Below are 17,355 nucleotides of genomic sequence, written 5' to 3'. Positions count from 1 at the left end.
AGGGTACAATAAGCAATCAAATCATACTAGGAAACAGTCCATATAAAACATAAGGATACAAGTGACAAAGTTACAGTCATACAGTCACAAGTGGGAGGGGGATGGGTGATAAGGAGGGGATGTACAGGTATCAGATGTGATTCTGCCTAGCTTCACCTGCTGCTTCCTATCTGTTAGGAAGCTTATGATCCACTTACAAGTGTGTTCAGGTACCGCTAGCTGGTTTAGTTTAGTTAGAAGAAAGTCTGGAATGATGGTATTGAATGCTGAGCAGAAGTCTACAAGGAGGACCCTTGCGTAGGTATTTGGAGATTCAAGGTGCTGTAGGATGGAGTGCAGAGAGGGTTTTTTTTGTATGATTTTTGCACTCACAAACTTCAGAAATGCTTCCGGGTTGAAAGGATTAGCCGGTGACACTGTTCCCTTGAGACGCCTTTCCTATCCCTGGCAGGAGCTGGAGTGAAGGACGAGAACTCGACCCAGGGTCTCGAACGTGGCTTGATAACCTCCTTTCCAGCCCTCCCAACCGCTCGAGTCCCTGTGCTGCTTTTTTGAGAGAGAGGAGCGGCTGTATAAAATTGAGTCCATGAAATAAATAAATTTAACTTGCAGAACAGTTTACAAATCCCACTTTTTCTTTTTTCTAAACCCTCAGGGCTACGCCGCCTCGCTGCACTTGAAAGCGTTCGCTTACATCAACCTGGACGCTGCCGTTTCAGGTACGTGTCTGTGACGCTCCGTGAAGGTTTGAATGATGGCTTAGAAAGCAAGGACGGAGAAGTGGCAGGAAGTGCTTTGTCTTTTTGTGTAAGGAGTAGGCCTGGATACCTAGCTGTCTGGTACCCAGGAGCAGCGTTAGGCCTATTTCTTCCTACTCTCTAAAACGGGTCTCCAAACCTTGGCAATTTTAAGACTTGTGGACTTCAACTCCCAGATTTCCTCAGCCAGCCGTGTCTGTTTCTTTTTTTCTTACTCTTATTTCCCCCAAAGAGGAGAGATTGCAGAGGAAGGGATTATAAGGGAGTAACTCTGAGGAACTCTTGGAGTTGAAGTCCACAACTCTTAAAGTTGCCAAGGTTATGGAGACCCCTGCTCTCAAATTCCCTTCCTGTCCTAACTTCAGCCTTTAGATTATTTTAATTGAGGAAAATGACTAGCATCTTCCCTCAGCATAACATTTGCTCGCATGCCTTTGAGCCTTGCCCAGACCCCTGAGATGTGCAAGGGAACATTGGAAGATTTGTGGTTTGTTTGTTTGCTTGTATCTCAGTTTTGTTAATTTATAAGTAACTCAAGGCAGCAAACCACAACAACCTGGCTCTCCAGTCTCAAATCGGCCAACCTTTTTCGTATGCCGCCCGGTAGCTCCCAGCCTCTTGACCTCAAGCATCTTCTTTCCATCTCACAGGATACAAGGAATTCCGGTTCTCTTCCAGCCCCTTGTTGAAAAAGCTCCTGGAGGAAGCAGTCACAGATGTGAGTCGTCCTTGCCCGCTTGGGGGGTTTTCTGAGAAAAATAATAAGGCAGCTCTGGTCTCTCTCCTTGCAGGAGAAAGAAAGAAAGAAAGATTAACCTTGGATTTCTCTACATTTATTTATTTGATTTGTCTGGGTGTATCCTGCCTTGACTAACTTTATTTTATAAAAGCCCAAGGCAGGGAATGTATCTAATGTTTCTTATTCTACCATAGCAATCTTGTGAGGTGGGTTGGGCTGAGAGACAGGGACTGGCCCAAAGTCACCCACCTGGCTTTCCTGCCTAAGGTGAGACTAGAATTCACGTTGATCTTTAAAGCCTCAGTTGGCTTTTATAACTAACATGGAACTAGAACTCACGGTCTCCTGGTGACTGGCCCAAAGTCACCCAGCCAATTTTCGTGCCAAAGGTGGGACTAGATAGAATTCATTGTCTCTTGGTTTCTGGCCTGGTGCCTTCACCAGTAAACCAAATTGGTTTTTATAACTGATGGATTGGTGGGTGGGTGGGTGGATATAGATAGAATAGGTAGAGATGGATGGATAGATAGATAGATATAAGGATGGATGGATAGATGATGGATGGATAGATGGATGGATGGATAGATAGATAGAGAGAGAGAGAGAGAGAGGTAGATAGATAGATGATAGATAGATAGATAGATAGATAGATAGATAGATAGATAGATAGATAGATAGATACCGTGTTTCTCCAACAATACGGCCTCCACCAATAGGAAGACCCAGCATGTTTTCTAGGCATAAAATCAAATTAAGCCCCTCCCCCAAATTTAGGCCTAGTTTAAAACATGCAAAATAGGGGAAGGGTGGGGGACTTGCCATTTGGAGTGCCGTTGGAGCTACCACCGCCATTTGAGTGCCCTTGGAGCTGCTGCCGCCGTTTGGAGCTGCCTCTGCCGTTTGGAGCTGCTGCCGCCGTTTGGAGCTGCCGCCGCCGTTTGAAGCTGCCGCTTCCGCGTTTGGAGCACTACCGCTGTTTGGAGCACCACCGCCACTCCAAACACGGCAGCAGCTCCAAACACGGAAGCAGCAGCTCCAAACGTGACGGCGGCACTCAAACGGCGCCGGCGGCTCCAAACGGCAGAGGCAGCTCCAAACACGGAAGCGGAGCCACCGCCGCCGTTGGAGCTGCCGCCGTCGTTTGGAGCTGCCGCTTCCGCGTTGGAGCTGCCGCCGTGTTTGGAGTGGCGGTGGTGCTCCAAACAGCGGTAGTGCTCCAAACGCGGAAGCGGCAGCTTCAAACGGCAGAGGCAGCTCCAATGGTACTCCAAACAGCGGCGGCAGCTCCAAATGGCGGCGGTGGCTCGCTTCCGTGTTTGGAGCTGCCTCTGCCGTTTGGAGCCGCCGCCGCCGTTTGAGTGCCGCCGTCACGTTTGGAGCTGCCGCTTCCGTGTTTGGAGTGGCGGTGGTGCTTCAAACAGCGGTAGTGCTCCAAACGCCGGAGCGGCAGCTTCAAACGGCGGCGGCCCAGCGGCAGAGGCAGCTCCAAGCGGCAGAGGCAGCTCCAAACGGCGGCAGCAGCTCCAACGGCACTCCAAACGGCAGCGGAATGGGCAGAAGGGAAAGCAACAGAGGCAGGTGCCAAAGGTCTTGGGTCTGCAGCAAAGGTGTTTGGTGGGAGTAGGGAGCTCTCTGCGCTTCACCATGATCGCCCCTTAGGAGCGGCTGGTGGCGAGGCTGCCAGCGGGCGCTCTAGATGAGGATGAAAGGGGGAATTAAGTTACCCCCGAAAGAGACGGCCTAGCCGTTTTTCGGGCTCAAAAAAAAAGGCCCGGCCTTATTATGTGAGAAACACGGTAGATAGATAGATGATAGATAGATAGATGATAGATGATAGATAGATAGATAGATAGATAGATAGATAGATAGATAGATAGATAGATAGATAGATAGATAGATAGATAGATAGATAGATAGATAGATAGATAGATAGATAGATAGATAGATAGATAGATGATAGATAGATGATAGATAGATAGATAGATAGATAGATAGATAGATAGATAGATAGATAATTGCACAGACATCACCTTCCCTATTCTGTGCTGTTGCCTTCTGATTTAAGTTCTGCCACAGCAGAAATGTCAGGCAAGGGAGAGGGATTTGGAATTGAGCCCCAGACCTTTAAGTCTCTGGGTGTGAGGTGTGGGGGCTCTGGATTATTCCTGTTACGGAAAGAGTCTGATGCAATCCCCCTTTGTCCTTTTTCAGGTCTCCTTTTTGTCAGTCAATCTTCGTGCCGCTTTTGCAAGCAAAGAGTAAGTGAAACTTGGGCTCTCCCTGATCTTCCTGTGGCTGCAATAGGACTCCTACTTTGCAGCTCACAGCTCTGAGAAGCAGCTAAAAAGCTGTCATTGATAGTCAGATTTTATAAACATAATTAATTGTTTCCCCTGCAAGAGAAATCTCCAAACTTTTTGGTCTTGCCTACATTTGTGATGCCTCGCCATTGCCCCATCTAGAGCGTCATCTCCTCTGTTCGAACACAAGGCAGAACTCCTAAACCAGATTCTGTCATGAGCTTTATCCTAGCTACAATTCAACTTTGAATATAAATAAATGTAGGCGTTCATTGTTGGAGTGTATTTCTCTGCAACAACTACAGTAGTATTCAGCCAGTAGGCGGCAGTATTTACATATTTGGATCTGGTATATATACTCTTATGCTCTTTTATTCTGAGTAGTTTCCTGTTACAGTTATGTAGTTGAGCAGTAAAGCGTATGGTGACTGTGCTCTTTGTTTGCTCTGCGTGGTGAACTTGTTTGATAGTTAGTCTATGCTGGAATACGGTGTAGGTAATCATAAACTTCAATCTAAAACTTTACCCAGTCCCCCCAAAATCATGATATTGTTGCTTCCTTGTGTTGGTTGTTGGTGTATATTGGTGGAGTTTTGATCCCATAGCTTATTTATTCATTGGATTTCTCTTCCCCCGCCCCCTGCCTTTATTACTTTATAAGTTACTCAAGACTGAGAGCATACATAGTTCTCTTTCCTCCTATTTTCTCCACAACAACCCTGTGAGTTGGGTTGGACTGAGAGAATGATTGGCTTTAAGTTACCCAGCCACCTTTCATGCCTAAGGTTGGGAGGACTATAACTCACCGCCTCCTGGTGGTTGGCCCAAAGTCACCCAGTAGCTTTTCTGCCTCAAGGCAGGACTAGAACTCATTTTCTCCTGGTGATTGTTCCAAAGTCGCCCTGCTGGCTTAAGGTGGGATTACAACTCGCCGTAACCTGGTTTCTCCACCAGCACCTTAACCGCTAGGCCATACTGGCTTTTAAAAAAAACTAGTTCTAAAGCAGTGGCTGAAACTTCCCCCCCTCTCTCTTTCCCTTATCCTCAAGAGTTCCGTTTCGCTTTGATGACCCAGCGAGAGTGTTCATCGCCTCTTCCGGGATCCCCTCCGTCTCCTTCAGCATCAACAACGTGAGTTCTGAACTCGCCCCTTGGGTGCAAGTAGCTTTTCAACTGCCTCTGTTGACGTTGGGGTGTGTGTGTGTGTGTGTGTGCAAGCTGCTTCCTTAACTGGCTTTGAGGAGAGGTGGGGGTTGCCTAGCTTGGCATCAAATTCCAGGTCAGCGTGGACATCCTCACATTCAGAAGTTGGGCTGCTGTTCATCGAGCAAGCTCTCCGATGTCAAGTAGAACAGAACAACAGGGTTGGAGGGGGGGGACCTTGTAGGTCATCTAGTCCAACCCCTTGCTCAAGCAGGAGACCCCATACCGTTTGTAACAGAGGGCTGTCCAGTCTCTTCTTGAGCGCTTCCAGGGATGAAGCTCTCAAGTCTTAAGGCCACTTAAGTTGTCCACTTCAATTCTTGTGGGTGTCAACTCCCAGAATTCTTGGCTGGCTGGGGAATTCTGGATGTTTGAAGTTCACAACTTTTAAAATCGGGCAACTTCCCCCTGCTTAAAGTCCTGGGGGGTGGGGGGCAGGACTGCAGGTACAACCACAATGGAGCCCCAGAATTCCTGTTGCTAAGTGAAATAGCTGTTCGGTGAATTTTGTCCCATTTTTACCCCTTTCCACGGCCATTAAATGGATCTGGTTTCCTCATTGACTTTGCTTGTCAGAAGGTCACAAAAGGGGATCACATGACACACACACACACACACACACACACACACACGGGACACTGCAACCATCATAAAATAGGAGTCAGTTTCCAGGCACCTGAGTTTTGACCACATGACCATGGGATTGCGGCATGAGTGAAAAACTGTCATAAGTCACTTTTTTTTCCCCCAAGGCCAGAAAGTCACTAAACGGAACTGTTTTGTAAATCGAGGACTACCTGCATAGGAGAGAGGGTGGCCTGTCCATTGGAACAGAGATCCAGATAGCTTCTGTGCTGTGAAATCTTGCAGAGGTTGGGACCTAGTTTTGCCAGAAACAGGCATGATATTCTTCCGATTAAAATCGAATTCTGATTTTTTGGGAATTGCCCCCACCCCCTTTCCCCCACCCCTTCTTCTCCTTCCTCCCCTCGGAGGCCCGAGTCAGGAGTTGCTGGCGCGGCTCGCGCGCTCCAGTCCCGCGTTGCCTCAGTAAGGGAAAGGCAAAAGGAAGAGCCGCGGCGGCACTTTGCAACGGCAGCAGCGGCTCCTGGTTTTGCCTTTCCCTTCCCGAGGCAACGCGGACTGGAGCCGCGTGGAGCTGCGCCGACGGTAGCAACTCCTGACAGCCCCAGCCAGATACCTGAGCGGAGCCCGGGCGGTGCGGCGGAGGCCGCTGAGCAGCAGGAAAGGGAGCTGGGCCAGCCACAGACCAGCCTCCGTGCAACACGCCACCGCCCGGCCCTGGCGGGGAAAGCAGCGGGCGCGCGGCGGGGTCTCTTTTGGCCGGCCCGATTTTTTTTCAGAGCAGAATATCATGCCTGCAGAAAGTTTTTGAAAATCTTGGTGTGTTCAGTTATGGAAAACACTTTTTGCTTCTCGGGACGATGGAAGCAGCCAAAAAAAGTTGTCAGAGTATATATTCATGAACTGGAATAGAGCTTAATAAACAAGGTCAGGTAATGAGAGCTGGAATTTGAGGGCTGAAACTTAAAAGAGACAATCTGGGCCTCGTTTATCTCTGTGCTATGCTCAGCTCCAAAGTGAAAGAGAAACTAGCTTGCTTGCTTGCTGAAAACCAGAGCTCTGCTCTGAACCTGTAACATGTCTGCGTCTGTTTGAGCTTGCACCATGTTGGAGAAATCTACAACTGGTATTGTAAAATTTACTTTATATGTTTATAAAGAAGTGAAATGAAGCCTCAGCCACCTGCGTTGACTTTTCTGGCGCCAAATTGACGCTGCAATACTCTGAACAAAAGTGGGTTTTGCAACTTGGCGCAAAACTCCCACTTTCTCTCTCGACAATCCGCTGCTAGCGGAAAGCTCGCCGAGAGGAAAAATGGGAGGCGAGAAAAAAAGACCCCACTCGCCGTGGAACGGCTCACCGTTTTTGCTTCTCCCTCCTAGGGCGGAGACTCCTACCCCTACCCCTATTTCGGCACAGCGGAGGACAATCCCGGCAACCTGCTCATGGCCTTTGGCAGCAGCGCCCCCCTGATGGAAAAGGCAGTCCGGTTGGCCGCCGAAATAGCCGGCCGGATGGCCCTCAGGTTGACTCACGATCATGAGCTCTACCTGGATTACAACAGCTACGACAGCCGGCTGCAAAATTTCATCATGCGCCTGCTCCCTTACCAGAAGGAAATGAAGGTAAGGGCGCGCGGGGGGACGGTTCATTAAATCCAACCGACGGCAGGGGGGTGGTCTTCTACCGGTTCTGCCAAGCCAGTAGCGGTTCTCTCCGACGCTGGTGCTGTTGGGCCTCCACCTGCCTGGCCAGGCTCCCATACTAACGTTTACGTCCTGCATTTGAAGCGCCGCTGCTTTGCGCGGCACCGTAATTGCCACGCGGCAGCTGCTTGAAGCTACAGGGGAGAGCGCGCAGGAGGTGATTTCGGAAAGTCTCTCTGTGCCCGCGCAAAGTGCGTGTTCGGTGCGCACGCACACCAAGCCACACCCATTGAACCGGTGGTTTTAAAAAAAAAAAATTGAAACCCACCACTGACCGACGGGGGAGGTAAAGCCAGACGATAACAGCAGCTGGGGAGGACCCCCGTCTCTAGAAAGGTTAGACAATCAAAGTTAAAAAGGTTTCCCTTCTCCGGTTGTGTCCCAACTGTAGGGCCCGTTGCTCATTTCCGTTAATTAGCCGAGGGAGCCAGCCTTGTCCAAATGGAAGGGGAGAGCTCGCTGTAGTTGACTCGCCATGGCCAACTCACTGTAGCCATGAATTCAACCATCCAGTTTAATTATTCAAAATCATCAAACATTGATTTTTAATTTTTTGTCATTCCCATTTTCAGAGGTCTTCAAACTTGACAGCTTTAAGACTTGTGGACTTCAACTCCCAGACTTCTCCTGCCAGCATAGCTTACTCTCTTGGAATCCCTTCCTCTGCAATCTCGCTCCACTTTAGGAGGTTAAAGAGAAAAAAAGAAACAGACATGGCTGGCTGGCTGGGGAATTCTGGGAGTTGAAGTCCACAAGTCTTAAAAGATGCCAAGTTTGAAGGCCCTTGCCATTTTATTTTGGCATCCTTTTTTTTTTTCAATGATTCTATTTGACCATTTCTTCAATTGTAGCATAACTCTTGTCCTGCAGCGCATTGTTCCATAGAGAGCCGGTCATGACGGTAAGGTGTCGTAGACCCTTGTCCAAAGACATTTTCTGTGGTCGCGAGGCCAGCATGGCTTATCTCCCACCACAGGCACACAGAACGCTGTTACCTTCCTGCCAAAGTGGTACCTATTTATCTACTCACATTGCGTGTGTTTGGACTGCTAGGTGGGCAGGAATTGGAAGCTCAGGCTGTAGCGCTCGGGTCTCAAACCCAGACTGACCGTTTTTCAGCTGAAACAAACCAGGTGTCTTTTAACCACTGAGACATCACGCCTACCTACCTGAAAAAGGAGGTATTTCTTTGTTAAATTTATATGCCACCCATTTCCCTGTTGAAGGCAACTCTGGGCAGCTTAGAACTCCGTCAAATGAAGCCCAAAATTGATTAATGTGAACAGATTAAATCAATTAAAATCCAAGTGCATTTATCTGGAAACGCTCGGTTATACCAAGAGAATGTTTATACCTCGAGAATGAACGGTGGGGTGCTTGGTGCTCTCTGAGCTGGGTGGTTTTCTTGCAGACATTTCACGACCCAAGTAGGGAACAACATCAACGCTAGAAGGGAGGAGGGTTTGTGCAGAGGAGGAAGAGGACTTGCAGGATCCTTGGTGCTCTCTTGAGTTTGGTGGTTTTTTATGCAGACATTACATCACCAAACTAGGTGACATCATCAGTACTAAAAGAGGAGGGGGAGAGGTTTGCACTGAGGATACCACCTAGTCTCTCTCTCTCTCTCTCTCTCTCTCTCTCTCTCTCTCTCTCTCTCTCTCTCTCTCTCTCTATATATATATATATATATATATATATATATATATATATATATATATATATATATATATATATATATATATATATATATATATGTTTTCTTAAGTTTTCATGGTACTTACATGTATGGTGTTCGGCTTGGTTCGGGTATTTTCCCACGTCATTGTAGTTCTTTTAAAGTTGTAGCAACGTTTCAGCAGAATCTCATCTGCCATCATCAGGCTTCTGTATCTAGGCACGTTTGATGAAGTCTCATTCATCATCTTCAGGCTTCTGTCTTCAGCTCTGTGCTTCTCAGAGAAGCACAGAGCTGAAGCCTGAAGATGATGAATGAGACTTCATCAAACGTTGCTCAGATACTCTCCAAACTTACGCGGAGAAAACCCGAATAACCAAAGATCCATATATATATATATATATATATATATACACACACAAAATCTCCAGAACCGTCAAGTGTACAAACTTGACATTTGGCCCGTATCTTTCCTCTTGGCTTCTGGGTGCTCACTAAGAAAGGATTTTTGAAAACAACCATCAGAGCATTTAGAGTATTTCTATTATTATTATTATTATTATTATTATTATTATTATTATTATTATTATTATTATTATTATTATTATTATGAACACGCTCTGATGCTAAGGAGTTCTACTCCCCCTCCCCACCTGAAAAGAAATCTCTTCCAAATGCAAAACACAAGCAGAGGAGTTTCAGTTTCAGAGCAGCAAGCGGCTTTAGTCCAGAACAGTTGAGCTAAGCCACGCCCAGGCTCCTTGCTGTCGTCTCCTTGCTCACACAGCAAAGACACTTCCAGTTTCCAAACAGCCCTCAACTCTCACCCACTGACAGGACACTAGGCAGATGAATACTGATGGATGCTGGGAGGCAGGGATGTTTTTTTTTCTCCCCCAAAACTAAGCCTGATCACATAGTTTCGTAGTGAAGCTCGGGTACCCCTGCTAGTTGGGTAATAAAATAATCTGCCTGAAAACCACCAAGCTTAGAGAGCATCCAGGACCCCTAAAGGTACCCTGGGTGTGTTAGCCATGTTTTAAAAGGCTGTTTTGGGATTATCAGCAGAAAGATTTCCAAGTTGACCTTACCAAAAGGTTTGACGTGTTCCAGGAGTGGAAGCTGCTGGAGTCCATGACACAACCATCGAAATGAGTCAACTGGAGTCTGTGTTTGGAGCGCGCCTCACGAACCCTGAAATGAAATTGCAAGGCAGCCTCCGTTGCGTGTCCTTGTTGCTAACCTACCAGTCCTGTTTTCTTTTCTGTTGCAGAAACGGGGTTTGGATATCACGGGCCTCTTTCAGGCCCGCGGAGATTTTACTCGCGCAACCACCGCGCTGACCCAGGATGTGAAAAACACCGACCTCACCAACAGGGATGCGTCCCGTCTCCTGAACGACCGGCTGATGAAAGTGAGCCCTTTTTTTTAGGATTTTCTTCTCTTCCTTTTCGCTAACCAACCTTGGTTTTGTCTGAGTGAGTCAGCTAAGCTTATGCTTCACTGTTGATGGTTGGTTGCCTTAAGTCAGAGGTCTCCAACCGTGGCAACTTTTAAGATATGTGGATTTCAACTCCCAGAATCCCTCAGCCAGCCGTGCCTGTTTCTTTTTCTCTTAGTCTTATTCCCCCGAAGAGGAGAGATTGCAGAGGAAGGGATTATAAGAGGGGAAGCTCTGCTGGCTGAGGAATTCTGGGAGTTGAAGTCCAACAAGTCTTAAAAGTGGCCAAGTTTGGGGACCCCTCGTTCTATTCATTTGGAACCGTATTTCCCCAAGAATAAGACCTAACCAGAAAATAAGGCCTAATGCGTCTTTTGAAGCAAAAATTAATATAAGACCCGGTCTTGTTTTGGGGGGGAAACACGGTATATTCAAAGGAAATGCACACAACAGGATGCTGGAATTAAAAGCTGCATATTAAACGCTGTTTACAGCAGGGGTCTCCAACCTTGGCAACTTTTAAGTTTTGTGGACTTCAACTCCCAGAATCCCTCAGCCAGCCGTGTCTGTTTCTTTTTCTCTGACTCATCTTATTCCCCCAAAGAGGAGAGATTGCAGAGGAAGGGATTACAATACTGCAAGCTGTGCTGGCTGGAGAATTCTGGGAGTTGAAGTCCACAAGTCTTAAAGTTGCCAAGGTTGGAGAATCCTGGTTTTTACAGTATTGCAAGTTTAAAGGGAAGGCCATAAATGGGTCTCTAGTGCCCCCTGCAGGTGCCAGCAGTCGGGAAGAACCTGGAAAGCCAGTGACAGATGTTGTTGGTGGTTTCCCCTGCCCCCCCCCCCCATCTCTAGCCAAAACATCTGGTCTAAAGCAGGGGTCTCCAACCGTGGCCACTTTAAGACTTGTGGACTTCAACTCCCAGAATTCCTCAGCCAGCCGTGTCTGTTTCTTTTTTCTCTTAACCTCCTAAAGTGGAGAGAGTGCAGAGGAGGGGATTACAAGAGAGTAAGCTGTGCTGGCTGGGGCATTCTGGGAATTGAAGTCCACAAGTCTTCAAGTTGCCAAGTTTGGAGACCTCTGACTTAAGTGTTCAGAAGAATAGAATAGAGCTGGAAGGGAGACCCTTGGAGGTCTTCCAGTCCAACCCCCTGCTCAAGCAGGAGACCCTGTACCATTTTGGACAGCCGTCCCGTCTCTTCTTAAAAGTTGTGAAGCACCAGCAACTTCCATTCCACTGATCGTCTTCGCTGTTTGGAAGTTTCTCCTTAGTTTCAGGCTGCTTCTTTCTTGTAACAGAATAACAGAGCTGGAAAGGGACCCTTGGATGTCTTCCAGTCCAACCCCCTGCTCAAACAGGAGATCCTATGTCATTCTGGACAAGTGGCTTCTTAAAGGGCTCCAGCGATGGAGCAGGAGAAAAGCTGCTGCTTTGATTATTTTTTCTCACGGTCAGGAAATTCATCCTTGGTTAGGATCCATCTGTTGTTTCTTGCCCTGCGTTCAGGGGCTTTGGAAAATAATTGGACCCCCTCTTCTTCTTTGGGGCAGCCCCTCAAATACTGGAATACCGCTATCATGTCCCCACCCTCCACCCTAGTCCTTTTCTCCAGACCAGCCAAACCCAAATCCTGCAACCATTCTTTGTATGTTTTAGCCTCCAGGCCTTCAATCCTCTTGGTTTTCTCTTCTTTGCACTTTTCCCAAAGTCTCAGCATCTTTTTAGTTGTTTAGAAGTGTTGCTGGCTGGCAGAATAAGCTTTGCCCCAAAACTGGAAATGGGCTATGACCCCCTGAGAAAACAATGGTAATCAGTAAAATGCACAAGTGTGCTGAGATAGATAGACTAACTAACCAAACTCTTAAAAAAAATAAGATAGTGACTACTGCAAGGTATGGGATATCTGGTATGATTGGTTAAAGAAAAGGTGGTATTGTTAAGCCTGGATTCCCCAACGGGTGTTAAGGAAAACAAACTAAACAGAATGTGCAGCGAAGTCAGATAGGAAGACAGGTAAATGTGTGAGATAAGTTTTCTAGTTAACACGCAGTAAAAATACAGATACGCTTGTGCTATCAAAAATATAGTTTATTCCATTTAAGAATTATAGCATAGTCAAAATAAACGGTCCATTAGTCATATATCAATTTCAGTCAAGTCATGTCGGGGATACTCTATTTGCAAAGTCCGTGTTGAATAGCCAATGTCAGTTCACTTACAGTAAATCAGTCCAATCTTTATCTTCTCTCCGTTGAGAAAAATCAACACTCCTTTTTCTCTCCCCGTTCCATCAAGAACGCAGTCATCAATCCATCCAGTAATTAGGGATCAGTAAGCCAGAGAGAGAGAGAGCTGCAATTGCCTCGCTTCTTATATTGTGCTTTTACAACCACACCCTTAATTACATTCTTGCAGTTAAAGTTACACACACTTTAATCAACAAACCATGATACCATATTTATTATTTTTACCCAAACCAGTTAGGGTAAACAATGTTATCCCTAACAGGTATCTGATCATTTGACAATATACTTTATTTATACTTTATTTATTTGATAGGTTGGACCATCAATAATAGAAAAGGATGAGTGTAACTATCGTTCAAAGCTTGCTGTAAAATATATGTACATATATATGTTTATTTTTAACCACAAAAATGTTGAATGAAAAGTTTTGTTTTTTTTAAGTGTTGCTGGCTGGGGAATTCTGGGAATTAAAGCCCTCTTAAAAAGCGGGCCACTTTTGCAAAAAACCCTCCCTTCAACGCTGCTTTTTTTTTTTTTATGGGACAGGTGGAGTACCAGTTCCTCTCCCCCTACGTCTCCCCCAGGGACACCCCCTTCCGCCACATCCTCCTGGGCTCCGGCTCCCACACCGCCCAGGCCCTGCTGGAACACGTCCTCCTGCTCAGGAGCAACGCGAGCGCCTTCGACGAAGACCTCTTCAAGAACCAGCTGGCCCTCATGACGTGGACCATCCAAGGGGCAGCCAACGCCCTGGCTGGCGACGTTTGGGACATCAATAACGAGCTCTGAAAAAAACAACAACGATCCACCCCCCACCCCCCCACCCTTCCAAAAAAACCCCCTCCACCCCCATCCTCTTCCACCACCACCCCAAACCCGTTGCCCAGTTACACACCTTCCCTTTAGCTTTTCAGCTGGGTTTTTAGAGGGTCCCAAAGTTGAGGGATTCAAATCTTGGGAGAGATTTTTTATGTGCGGATCGATGTCCCTGCCTGATGTGGCTAATAAGGCCCCCATCATCCCCTTAGCAATCTGAAGGAATTCCGTTTCCCGGAGTAAGCGAACCCCTCTGGCTGGACAGAGAAAGCCCCCTAAGCCGACCACGTTCCAGTCGGCATTGAAACTCTCCCCGCAAAGCAAAAAAGGCTTAAATTGGTGGGAGCCTGCTTGGGGAGGGGGGGGGACCAGGTTCGAATCTCCTCCCACGCATATTTTCATCAGGCCTGGAACGTGGAGCCCTTCTACCTTACTCTGTCCGGTTCCCCTCGGGCCACTTACTCCGGGGAATGAGGCGAATGGGGATAAGGTCCGGCGGGCACGATTTAGGAAATGTAGGCAACGGGAAGCCCTTTTCCGGGAAGCCCTTTGGTCTTCTTGCTTTGTTGGCCAACCGGGAAAACACGCGAGCCTTTCCCGTCGGTCCCACTAGGGAAGGAGGGCGCGTTCCCGCGGCCTCCTCGGTCCTGGAGATATATTTATTAGTTATTTATTTATCAGTGACAGTGTTCACTATAAATGCTATTTGTGTTCTACCGAATATAATTATCGGAAGCAGTGACTTCCATAATTATGACAGTTATACTGTCGTTGTTTTGATATTAAGTAATAAAAGCAGCATCTGCTAACCGTGAGGAGAACTGGAGACTTGGGAGGGAGGGGGGCGTGAATTTCCCTCCACTGCAGCGTTTCAAGAGAGGGTTTGTAGTCGCTGCCGTTTCTGGGGTGCGCGCTGGGAAGGCAGGAAACACTCTGGCCGCCCTCTAGATGCGCCGGGATTTGAGCCGCTGTGCCCAGCTGTAAATCCTGACCACGGTTTGGAGGGCAGCCTGTTTGACCGCTCACGTTGGTCTCGATCCCTCTGCATCGGGGGGCGGGGGTGTGTGTGGTGTGTCCAACCTTGGCAACTTTTAAGGCGGGTGGACTCCCACTCCCAGAATTCCCTAGCCCAGCCGCGCCTCTTGTTTCCTTTTCTCCTATCCCCTCCGAAGAGAGGAGAAGAGCGCAGAGGAAGGGATCGCAAGAGAGTAAGTAGCAAGCTGTGCCGGCTGAGGAAATTCCGGGAGGTGAAATCCGCAAGTCCTTCAAAGTTGCCAAGTTTGGAGACCGGCCCCGTGGGAATCTTGTCCACACCCCCTAGATTTTTTGCCTAATCCAGAAGTGGCCAGCGACTGCAGACCCCCTCCCCACGTGGGCTTCAACCTAGCCCCCTCCATCCCCTTGCCTTTGCCGGCGAGGGTTAAGCGGAAGGGAGCTGGCCGCAGGCTCTTGCCACCCACCTCTGGGGCCATTTGCCAAGCCAGCCTCCAAAAGTCCTGCAGAAGAAACCTCCAGTCCTGCAAACAGTGAGGGTGAATCCCATTATCGGGGGCAGGGTCTCCCATAATGTCCAAGAAACAAGGTAGCTTTTGCCTACCACGAGTGTTATATCGGAGGCAGCGACTTCCATATGTTGCACTACAGGGTGTCTTTATAATTATCGGGGACAGTGTTCCCCATAATTTATTTTTTATCAATGCTCATCACCTGCAGAGCATGATCGTTAGTATCTAACATGAATTTATTGGAAACCTGGTACGATTTGTCTGTTTCTGTCTCAAGGCATGGCGCAGGGGGGCGGGGGGAGAACGTGCCCCTCGGCACTGGCCTGTTTTGGGGGGGGGGGAGCATCATCGCTGACTCTGGCTTGGCCAAGTTTGCTCTGCTTATCCCCCAGTGCCCAACCAGAAGCCTCCCACCCCCACCAGCTTGGTGGCTCTGGCTTCTCCCCCCACCCCCCACCCACCTTGCCTTAAGGAAATAGAACGGCCACCTCTCCTCTCTCAACCAGGAATCCTGGCTTGTTCTCCACATAGCTTCAGGCATGCAGGAATGATGCCCGATGATGAACCTAGAGCCACTTCTGGCTTTTGATGCGGGCTCCCAAAAAGGCCATTGTGCGTTTCTTAAGGGGCATGGATTTTTTTTCTTCTCTGAATCTTCATCGGTGTCCTTGTTTTCCCCACCCCTCCATCTCTCTCTCTCTCTCTCTCTCTCTCTCTCTCTCTCTCTCTCTCTCTCTCTCTCTCTCTCTCTCTCTCTCTCTCTCTGTTTGAAAAACTTTTAATGGCTTCCTAGGTAAATGTATGTATGGGAATCGCTTGTGATAACAAGGAATCTTCTGGGTAAGTCAGGAAGAACCTGGAAAGCCAGTGACAGATGCTGTTGGTGGTTTACACCCCCCCCCCCATCTCTAGCCAAAACATCTGGTCTAAACCAGGGGGGTCTCCAGCCTTGGCCACTTTTAAGACTTGTGGACTTCCAACTCCCAGAATTCCTCAGCCAGCCGTGTCTCTTTTGCTCCTATCTCCTCCAAAGTGGGAAGATTGCAGAGGAAAGGATTACAAGAGAGTAATTTATGCTGGCTGGAGAACTCTGGGAGTTGAAGTCCACAAGTCTTAAAGCTGCCAAGGTTGGAGACCCCCCTGGTCTAAAGAATCGTTTAAGGTTGACTTTGAACTGTAATTTCCTGGCCTTGGCTTTCCAAAACGCATAGCTTGCTTGTGGGTTTTTTCTTTTGCCGTTGGCAGGGGGGTTGTAAAGGAAACAATCAAAAATTGAACTTGCACATGAAAAAACCGACTCGAAAATAAAGAGAATTCCAGCCGTGCTCGCTATTAAAATAACCTTGGTGGGATTTTTGAGCGAGCTGGAAAGACGACGGTGGCCGCATTTTTTTTTGGGCCATCTCTGGGTGTCGGTCATTCAGTTCAAATCAAAAGCTTGTTGCATTTCAGACCTCTCTTCATTTTGTGTGAAGAAGGGGGGGAAAAAGTTGGCTTAGCAAACCTTCCTGTGCGAGGTTTCCTTCCCCGTGTTTCATAAAGCAGAGGTGTCTCTTGCGTGTGTGTAATTGTTTCCATAGCACTGCATGCGTCCTGGGTGCGTTAAAAAAGACATTAGATGTAGTTGTAAAAATATATATATATATATATATTTTACATGGGCCCAGGCACCAGTGTGACCAAGGTAGTGCCGGTGCTCATCCTGATACGTTATACAACTTTTTCTCTCTAGAGTTAAGAGGCCACTGTCTTGATGCAATCACTGTTTGAAAAAAATGCAAAACCTGACTTCTTCTTCTCCTTCATTAAAAGGAAAAAAAAAAAACCGCAGCTTGGAAAATGTGCTTTATTGTGGGGGAGATTTGCGATGGGGTTGCGGAGGGACAGCAGGTGAGGGGTGGGACGTGTGTTTGAAAGAAAGGTAGTCCTTGACTTAACGGCCACAACGGAGCCCCAAATTTAGGCTGCTAAGCGAAACATTGGTGATGTTTCCCCCCTCCCCATTTTACGACTTTCCTCGCCGCGGTTGTTAAGTGACTCACAATTGTTTCATTAATAACACAGGTGTTAAATCTGGCTTCCCCCCCATTGGTGTTCCTCGTTAGAAGGTCACAAAAGGGGTCTTATTTATGCAACCGTCACAAATACAAGTCAGTGGCCAAACACCTGGATTTTGATCCATGGGGATGCTGCAGGCCTCGTAAGTGTGAAAAACGCCCTTCCGTCAACTTGCTTTCCATGCCGTTGTAACTTTGAACGGTCACTAAATGGAACCGTTGTAAGTCAAGGACTGCCTCCGGTGCTTTTCCACCCAGGAAAGTGAACCCCTTTGCTCTGCCCCATCTGGAGAAAGAAACACGTGGGTGGAAGGCAGTGAGA

The 17,355-nt window shown here is 47.7% G+C and overlaps 1 protein-coding gene across 3 annotated transcripts in view; it reads left to right on the top strand.

Moving 5' to 3' along the window:
• The window catches only part of TFRC (transferrin receptor), a 38,016-nt gene extending 21,407 nt beyond the window's left edge, over positions 1 to 16,609 (top strand). For all 3 annotated transcript variants that reach the window (XM_087965594.1, XM_087965595.1, XM_087965596.1), the window contains exons 13-19: positions 656 to 719; positions 1,409 to 1,476; positions 3,709 to 3,755; positions 4,847 to 4,928; positions 6,968 to 7,210; positions 10,240 to 10,380; positions 13,202 to 16,609. In XM_087965594.1, the coding sequence (XP_087821720.1) occupies positions 656 to 719; positions 1,409 to 1,476; positions 3,709 to 3,755; positions 4,847 to 4,928; positions 6,968 to 7,210; positions 10,240 to 10,380; positions 13,202 to 13,444 (888 nt within the window). In that variant the 3' untranslated portion in view covers positions 13,445 to 16,609. The remainder of the gene's footprint in view (positions 1 to 655; positions 720 to 1,408; positions 1,477 to 3,708; positions 3,756 to 4,846; positions 4,929 to 6,967; positions 7,211 to 10,239; positions 10,381 to 13,201) is intronic.
• Positions 16,610 to 17,355: the final 746 nt, after the last annotated feature.

This window comes from Notechis scutatus, chromosome 4 (assembly GCF_049901735.1).
Source record: "Notechis scutatus isolate UNSWTSFEM ecotype Mainland chromosome 4, rNotScu1.2, whole genome shotgun sequence".
Taxonomy (NCBI): Eukaryota; Metazoa; Chordata; class Lepidosauria; order Squamata; family Elapidae; genus Notechis; species Notechis scutatus.
Note: the sequence above shows the minus strand (reverse complement) of the source record. Positions and strands in the feature narration are given on the sequence as shown.